General features: G+C 51.5%; 1 protein-coding gene across 1 annotated transcript; it reads left to right on the top strand.

The window, feature by feature from the left end:
* The first annotated feature begins 3,479 nt into the window (after positions 1-3,479).
* PENK (proenkephalin) lies at positions 3,480-8,553 on the top strand. Its single transcript, XM_040487752.1, has 4 exons — positions 3,480-3,624; positions 3,708-3,764; positions 4,259-4,399; positions 7,577-8,553. Exons 2-4 carry the CDS (start codon positions 3,726-3,728, stop codon positions 8,237-8,239), a joined length of 843 nt encoding a protein of 280 aa, XP_040343686.1. The 5' UTR covers positions 3,480-3,624; positions 3,708-3,725; the 3' UTR covers positions 8,240-8,553.
* Positions 8,554-8,972: the final 419 nt, after the last annotated feature.

Genomic DNA, 8,972 nt, shown 5'->3' on the forward strand with positions numbered 1-8,972 from the left:
CACCCTTCCCCCCCCCTTCTGATGCGCTGACACGTTATCTATTATTTAAACTTACTCTTAGGTGACTTTGCACCAGGTTACTTTTCCTTCTAAGGGGCTTATTTTGTTTCCTGAATTTTTCAGAGTGAGAATGTACCAGACTCATTTTCCTTGAAGTGGGGATCTATCACACCATAAAAGCATCCCCTTCCAACCAATCCCACTTAGAATCTGTCTGTGACCTGTGTTCTGAGCCAGTCTGAAGAAGAATCCCTTAACAGGGATCCTTTGCGGTAATGCGCCTAGCTCACAGAATCGTAGCTTGCAAAGCCTATGCTCTAGCTCGTAACGGAAAAAGGCAAGTTTACCGTGCCTCTGGCAGGACTCCAAACATCTGAAATGTTAGAACATGGTGCTTTTATGCTGAAACGTTACACAATCCCTGGAGCGCGAAACTGCCGTGTTCCCACTACTGGTATGTTAGGGACTGAGGGGCAAAGAGGTAGCAGGTTCCATAATAAAGTATCTGTATCTAGGTGGCAGTGGGAGCACGGACACTTGAAAGACAGCATTCAATTTAGGCATTTTCCATCCTGGAGATGATGAAAGAGAATATTGCAAGGACTTTTAAAATCCCTCCTACAGCAACCAGAACACCACTCATCGTCAAGGTTTTACAAATCACTTTTTTTTTGGTCTCTGGAGTAAATCCCTTTATCTACAGTTCGGGACCCTAGGATCAGAAGAAGGAGACATCTTGATCCTGACATGGAAATCAGAATTCTCTGGATTAAATGCCTTAAGAGAAGATTCCTTTCCCTTTGTTGAGTCTGGTTTCTAGAACAGTCTTTTTTCAGAAGGTAACTGCAATATCTATTAGTTCTTAAAAATATTTACTGGATCGTGAAAAGATGAATTCCTTGCAACCCACTGCCGTGAGTCAAATATAAAGAAATAAATACAAAATGCATGGCCTTCAGCCTCCCAGGGCAGATGGGGGGAAGGGACATTTATTTCTTTTTTTAAGTTTATTTGTTTTGACTGAGAGAGAGAGAGAAAGCAGAGTAGGGGCAGACAGAGAGGGAGAAAGAGAACCCTAAGCAGGCTCCACACTGTTAGCACAGAGCCCCGTGTGGGGCTCGAACCTACCAACTGTGAGATTAAGCGCCCCCCGCCCCCACATCAAGAGTGGGATGCTTAACCGACTGAGCCACCCAGGTGCCCCTCTCTTTCCTGACATTTAAAAACCTGCAAGGAAAGATTCAGACTCACCGAGGAAAACTAACTCAGAGTAGACATTGATTGTTCCAACAGAAACAAACCAAACCTGAGGCCTCCCCAGAAAGGTATGGCAGAACCTGGTTTTGCCACTGTCTGGGCCAGTCCCTTGGATGTCACTTGGCCGCGCCGGGTTTTTTTTTTCCCCCATCTGTAAAGTGAGGGTTGGAATAAACCCTCCCCCAAACTCCTTTCACCCTTCAGTTTCTATACTTTTCCCAGATTCTAAGGAGCTTTTCCGTGTCTAGCCCCGTGTATCCTAAGGAAGCCACACGTGGTGCCGTCGTCCCACACACACACACACACACACACACACACACGTCTCAGCCTCTTGCCCCCGATTGTGTTTTTACACTTCTTAGACGATGCCCAGGTGCTCCCCGGGCTCCGATACAGCGGGGTTTCTCTCCTGTCGGGCAGGCTTTGTTCCTGCGCTCCTTTTGCACGGACTACAAAGCCCAGGCCACTCGGGGAGACCTCAGGTACAGATGTCAGCTCTCCTCTCGGTGGGGAGAGAGAGAGAGAAAGTAGCTGGGGACGATTCTATCAGCCCCCTGATGGCGAAGAGGCTGAAGGGCCCCAGAGGCATGTGATGCTTTTCCGGCAAGGTGTCAATCCCGGCGTTCTGCGGCCGCACCCCGGGCGCTAGCATTTCCAGGTCCCCCGCCGCAGAGCTGCCCCGGAGGGCAGGCCATGCACTGCTGCGGCGCTGCGGCCACCCGGGGTGAGGGTCCCGAGCTGGCCCGCGGAGCCCCCTTCCCTGCGCCCGCAAAGCTACGCAGGAGAGCGCTGCCCTCTAGCGACAAAACTGGGAGATGCGGCGCGGCCCGAGCCTCCGCGGAGCCCTGAGGCTGCGGGCACCTGCGAAGGCTGAGGTCATGGCGGGTCCGTGTGGCTGGGAAAGACCCGAGGCTCTCTCTGTGTGTGAGGGAGGCTCTGGGACAGTTTGTGGCCTCCCTCTGGGCTCTGGGACAGTTTGTGGCCTCCCTCTAGGGCCAGGCCAGATGGATACGTGGCTGGATCAATAAACAATAGATGTATGATGGGTGGGTGATGGACAAACCAAAGGGCGGATGATGACAGGTGTCAGATCAGATGCGCATTTCTAGGGCTTGCTATAGGCCGGACACAAGGCTAAATCAATGCTTTCGCCCATTATTTCATTTGCGCCTCTCCGAACCTTACGAACGGCACATTCCCTCTGGTTCCTATTCGCCAAACGAGGAAAGTGAGGCCTTACATAAGACACATAACTTGCTTCTTGGCAGTGTTCCGCAGAACTAGAAAGTGGCGGAGTGAGAGCCTCAACCCGCAGCCCCAGACCCCACCGCCGGCTCCTGGCCCTCTCCCCTGAGCAGCGGAGGTGCGCCCCCAAGCCCCAGGCGCCCGGGGTACCTTGTCGCTCGTCTCTCCCTCGCCAGTCCTGGCACGCTAGCATCACACCCGCCCTGCACCCCCCTGTCACTCATCAAAACCCCCAGGACACCCTGGGCACAGCGCTAGAGGCAGCGTGTCCCCGACTGGGAAGCCTGGCTAGGGAGCTGGGTAAAGGCGGGTCCCCTCCCGCCGCTGCCGCGCGGCGTGTTGTCCCTAGAGGAACGCTGTTCCAGTCCAGACCCACGTTTGGGCAAGGGTCCCACTAACGCTAAAGGGGAAAGCCGTCCGGGGATTTTTAAGATTCCCGATAAGTTTCCATCTTTCTGTACTTTAACCCTTCCCTGAGCGCCTCCGACGATGCGCCGGACGCGGTTAGACGCTGAGGCAGGGACCTGAGAATCCAGTGGGGGAGGTGGGTACAGACAGGTGCATAAATGACATTCGGGACGGCCGTGCCGGGCACCCACCGCGACCACCCAGCGCCCCAGGGGGAGGCCGAGAAAGGGCAGGTTCACTCGCTCGGAGGGTCTCCAGCACATTCCAGAAATCTAAGTCTGCCCACCTGCCCCTCCTGACGCCTCCCCCTCGGCTCTCTCCGTGGAGCCCGCACCCCCAGGGCGTGCGATTTCAGTGACCTCACCCCGGGGGGGACTTGATGTCATCCCACTCTCTCTCCACAAGCCCCGACTGCCTCGATGTGTCACCCAGCCGCGAGCTGAGCCACCCTGCGCCCCCCGCCCCCGCCCCCGGGCCCGCGTGCTGGGGCCGGGACGGACCCCTCCCACGAGGGCGTCGGCGCGGGACTGGCGTAGGGCCTGCGTCAGCCGCAGCCCGCCGGCGATTGGGGCGCGCTCGCCTCCTTGGCTTGGGGGCTAATTATAAAGTGACTCCAGCCGCCACCAGCCCCGGGACAGTCAGGCCAGGCGAGGCAGCCGCGCCGAGCCCTGCAGTCCAGCCCGCGGCCCCGCGGCGACGCCGAGGACCGCGACGGTGAGACCCGCGTCTGCCCGCGCCCCCGGCCGCTCGCCCCGATCCCCGCCCGCCTCACACCTGCCTTGTTCTCTCCCATCTAGAGCAGCGCTTGGGACCCGATGTCGCCGACCAGCCTGCGCCATCCGAACGGCATCAACGTGAGTGAACTTGTCCAAACCGCGCCTTTGCTGCGTGCGTTTGCGACCGTCCGCCCGCTCGGTTCGAATCGGCGTTTTCCTTCATTGCCTGGGGCGCCCCAACTTTCTTGGGTGCCTGTTTGTGACCCGGGTGAATGTCGTCCCCCCCCCCCACGCCCCACCCCGCCCCAAGGCTCCGGTTCTCTCGCATTGGTCTTCGCAGGTGGTGTTCTCTCCAGAATCCTCCTTAGGCTGTGGGAGCCCAGAAAGAGAGCCCCGGGCATCCGCGGGCTCGGGGGGCCAGTGGCAGTGCCTACCTGGAGGCCGCGGGGCCATCTGCCCCCTGGGCCTCCAAAAGCGGCGCCGGCCAGGCGGGAGGGGGGCCCAGGAAGGCGCATCCCTGGGAGCTCCGGCTCGACAGCCGCCGGCTGGGACCGTCCCGGCGACGGGTCCCTCCGAAGGTCGCGCGCTCTGCTCCGGGCGCGCTCCGAGTTCGCGTCCCTTTCTGCCCGCAGCCCATGGCGCGGTTCCTGACACTCTGCACTTGGCTGCTGGCGCTCGGCCCCGGGCTCCTGGCGACCGTGAGGGCGGGATGCAGCCAGGACTGCGCGACGTGCAGCTACCGCCTGGCGCGCCCCACCGACACCAACCCCTTGGTGAGTTACCGAGGCGGGCGGGCGGGAGGGCTGGGAGCCGAGCCGGTCCGCAGACAGGGCGCATCCCCCGCTCACACTCGGTCCCGCCGCCGCGGCGCCGATCTCCGCGGTGACGCAGGTGTCCGGCCGTTCCCTGAACGCCTACCGAAGTCCCGCTCTAGCTTCTCAGCTTCGGGACCCGCGACCCTCTAGTGACCGATAAAAGAGGCAGCGTCTCCCCACAAACCAAGTTCGTTTTACCCCTGGGGATGCAGGAGCCCCGGGATACGCGCCCTTCAGCATCTTGGAGAGCATTCGGTGGTCACCCCACCTGTCCCAAAGACGATGTTCGGTCACCCCAGTTCCCAACTTATCCCACGAAGGTCCCCTTGCACATAACCCATCCTCCCATCCTTCCTGCAAATAATGTCATTTTTCATTAGTGACATTTCGTTGTCTTTCTTTGGATTTCATTTCTCCGGCCCTTTCAACTTCAGGTCCCTCAAGCCCTTACCCTCACCTGTGGATAGGAGAGAGGAAGGGGTTGGGATCGGGAGGAAGGGAGAGGAAGGGGGGTGCAGTGGAAGGGGGAGAAACAGATCAGCACATCTTACAGGCAAGTGACCCCGGAATTCAACTTCTGTCTTCCCTTGAATGTACTTTTGTCATACCCACTAAGACAACAATTTAATTTGCTATGAAAAAGGCACAGGAAAGGTGTCCAAAGAGGTCACAACAATGCAAAGATAACTACAGGACAGAAGCTGGGGGGAAGGGGAGGAGAGAAGCGGAGAACAAAGAACCCCCACTCATTCTAATCATAGTCCCTGTGCTGGTAAATCAGCCTTGGTGCTCTACTGAATCAGAATCTCTGAATTGGGGACCCAGGAAGCTTCATTTTAACTGGCTTCTCCAGGGATCCCTTTGCACTGTCTTCTCAATTTGTTGAAATTCCGTGATGACTTAAGAGGCTCAGTAGAAAATAATGTATTAATCCAAAGAGTTAAGTTCCCCATCTCAGCTTTTGAAGAAATGTTGTGATGTAGACGTATAAAATAGGGGTGAAAATTAAGGAAAGGATTCCAGAAAACCCAAAGTGTACGTTTCAGGTTAAACATTGGCTTGTTTCAATTGAAGTACCTGGGCCCCTTCATTCAATATGCACAGGTACTTGCATGGCCTGAAAGAGAAGACACATAGTAGGGCTTTATATTTAAACTCTGATAAAATGTTGCATCTCAAATAGGGGCAACAACCCCCTTCATCTAGCCTTTGTCGTTCTGATTTGTTTGGCTGATGGGTTTTGCCTTGGCTGATCGGTTTGCCAACAACACGTAGGGTTGTTAGTTTCTCTGTGACAAAAGACTCTGTTAATGACTGTGTTGTTGATATTACGGCAGTTCTGGAATTTCAGCTCAGATGCAGAAGACCTATGAGAAATGAGGTTGCCTGACCAAAAGTATGTAGAATCAACGTAACAAATATGGAGCCTCTACCACGTGAAAGTCACTTGTGTTTTGTTTGGTGATGGGTGCAAAGCTAAGCAGGCATGCCAGGGTTGTTGTCCAGATGCATAGACATATATTGGAACTTGTAAATTAACATCACTTCTTTTAGCATGAGTGTGTGTGTTTTGTTTTTGTTTTTGTTTTTGTTTTGTTTGTTTTCTGGTTGTCATCATTTCTTGTTGAAAGAATCTCAACATTAAAAAGCCTTTTGGTGACAGTATACAAAATGTTCAATGGTAATTTTTGGCAAAGAGATCGTTGATATTTCATTTTCGAATGGAAATGGTATTGACCCCTGAACAGCTTATGTTTTTAGTGGTGTTTTTGTTTCTTGCTCAGATGTCCAGAGTAACACAGGATCATTTTAATTGCATCATCTGGAGGGGTTTATAAAGCATCCCTTTACTTTTCTTAGACACAAAGTTTAATTATTAGGAGCTGGTTAAAGAACCCTAAGGAATTTTGTTGCACTAAGAAAATACTTTCTTGCATTGTGAAAGTAACATGTGTGTGTTTTATACAAATTAATATACCAATATATTTTAAATACCAAGACTGGGCCTGGTTTTACTAAATCAAGGGTCTGTAACCTGGGTTCCATAAGTAGACTTGAGGCAGCTATCAAAAGCCCTGAAACGCCCAGAACTATTATATAGACTTTATAAATGGTCATGCAATATTACTTCTCTTTTTATTATGCCCAAGTGGTCTACTGGATAGAAGAGAATCTTAAGATTGTTAGAACACATAGTCTAAATCTTATGCTGATTAAAATTTAATTATTACATAATAAAAAGAAGGAATTATATACAGATCACGTCTCATTCCCATTTTATCAAATAATATGATTTCCATTGGGAGGGGAAACTTTTCTGTACATTGGTAACTTAAGAAACATGAATAATGTGTGAATATTTGCATATGCATAGTTGCATATCAGATCTCATCATAAGAAAGATTCTGTTCAAGATGATTAAATCTGTTTTAATCAACCAAGGGGGCAAAAAACAAAACATGCAGCAACTCAATATGTCATCATCCAAGTAATTCATAGACTTACACTGAGTTTTAGAATGTCTTTCTTCTGCAACTTATTCTGAAATTGCTGTCTTTCTTTCAAGGATGCAAATGTTTGCAGGAATACTAAATGCCATTCCAGGTAGAATAGTAACACAAGAAAGTAAACAACCTAATATTATTAATATTGACCTTATCTGTAAGACAAGAAGATAAAAGGAATCTGGGGATGATATCCCTAATTAGGTAAAGAGAAGTTTCTCCCTTTTGGTTAGAAAAAGCTCGAACAAAATGCAATCAACAGTGGAAGGTTACTCAGTGAAATTAGATTGTGCAGGCAGCCAGTCGAGGTTAAAATTGGGTGGAAAAAAGTCTTTTACAATACTGAAATGGCGTGGTAGCTACAGTCTGTCCAAATTCAAAGACAAATTCTAATTTGACTCAGTTAATTACCCACGATTCCATTTCCCTTTGATGTGCCTGTTCAGAATATTGAAAAGCTGTAATGAGAAATTGGAAATCACGTTGTCATAGAAGAGTTTCCATAGGAAAGCACACTCCACACACACACACACACACACACACACACACACACACACACACACAGAAAAACCGTTTACCTAATGAAACCAGAAAAGCCTCTTTGTATCACTAAATGGGATTCCTTTCCCAGGCTTGCACCCTGGAATGTGAAGGGAAACTGCCTTCTCTCAAGACCTGGGAAACCTGCAAAGAGCTCCTGAAGCTGACCCAGCTGGAGATTCCTCAAGACGGCACCAGCGCCCTCAGAGAGAGCAGCCCCGAGGAGAGCCACGCGCTAGCCAAAAAGTACGGGGGCTTCATGAAAAGGTATGGAGGCTTCATGAAGAAAATGGATGAGCTGTATCCGCAGGAGCCGGAAGAAGAGGCCCCCGCGGGGGAGATCCTGGCCAAGAGATACGGGGGCTTCATGAAGAAGGACGCCGAGGAGGAGGAGGACGCCCTGGCCAGTTCCTCGGACCTGCTGAAAGAGCTGCTGGGGCCTGGGGAGACCCGAGACGGCGGCCGCCACCGCGAGGGCGGTGATGATGAAGACGTGAGCAAGAGCTACGGGGGCTTCATGAGAGCCTTGAAGGGCAGCCCCCAACTGGCGCAAGAAGCCAAGATGCTGCAGAAGCGGTACGGGGGCTTCATGAGAAGAGTCGGTCGGCCCGAGTGGTGGATGGACTACCAGAAAAGGTACGGGGGCTTCCTCAAGCGCTTTGCCGACTCTCTGCCCTCCGACGAAGAAGGTGAAAGCTACTCCAAAGAAGTTCCCGACGTGGAGAAGAGATACAGAGGATTTACGAGATTCTGACCCCCTTCCCGGCCGATGACCCCAGGCCCCAGCAGGCCTCCCTCTGTCCCCCGGTCAATCGTGTGTTATTATCGCGCACTGCTTGCATGGTACAGTGGCCTTTATTGTCTGGGTAACTAACTACACAACCTGCAAGCGCTCGCTTCGGGCGCCGTGTTCTCTCGACCGTGTTGATGCTCAGTATTGGTCTATTGCAGCTGTGTCGTGTTCATGCTAAAATGGTTGGTGTTCCTTTGTCCTTCACTCTTGACAAAAATACCAGTAAATGCTTACTTGTAAATAGGTACAATAAACCCATTACCCCGACTGCATGACATTCTTGTAAGTTTCTTCTTCCCCAAGGTTCTCATTCGCCTTCGGGTCTCCACGGTATTTCCTAAAGTTGAAGACACTGAGGCCATCTGCTTTTGACAGACTCACCACTGGCCTCCTCTTCCAACCGCTGACGCGGCCAAGCCATTTTTCATTTCGTTCCTTACATGGAAAATCTTAGATGAGTAAACACACGGGGCAAAATACAATGCATTTCCACTCTTCATTTCTGGAAATCAGATACAGGAAGAAAAACCAAAACCTAATAAAGAAACTAGCTATGCCCTCATATACAAGGAAATCTGCACTGATATCCAGATGTGTATGTCCGTTTTCTTCAGCAAAGTATTTTAGAAGTTAATAAGAAATGAAAGATAATTTGGTCCCATTTCACAAACGCAGATGAAGCCCTCTGGCTAAA

This window comes from Herpailurus yagouaroundi, unplaced genomic scaffold (assembly GCF_014898765.1).
Source record: "Herpailurus yagouaroundi ecotype Mexico unplaced genomic scaffold, PumYag 165, whole genome shotgun sequence".
Classification (NCBI taxonomy): Eukaryota; Metazoa; Chordata; class Mammalia; order Carnivora; family Felidae; genus Herpailurus; species Herpailurus yagouaroundi.

Excerpts from the sequence above, each read along its gene's own strand:
- PENK (XM_040487752.1), top strand. The coding sequence starts at position 3,726 with ATGTCGCCGACCAGCCTGCGCCATCCGAACGGCATCAAC. Across the intron at positions 3,765-4,258 it reads GCCATCCGAACGGCATCAAC|CCCATGGCGCGGTTCCTGAC; the intron begins GTGAGTGAACTT and ends TTCTGCCCGCAG. Across the intron at positions 4,400-7,576 it reads CCACCGACACCAACCCCTTG|GCTTGCACCCTGGAATGTGA; the intron begins GTGAGTTACCGA and ends TTCCTTTCCCAG.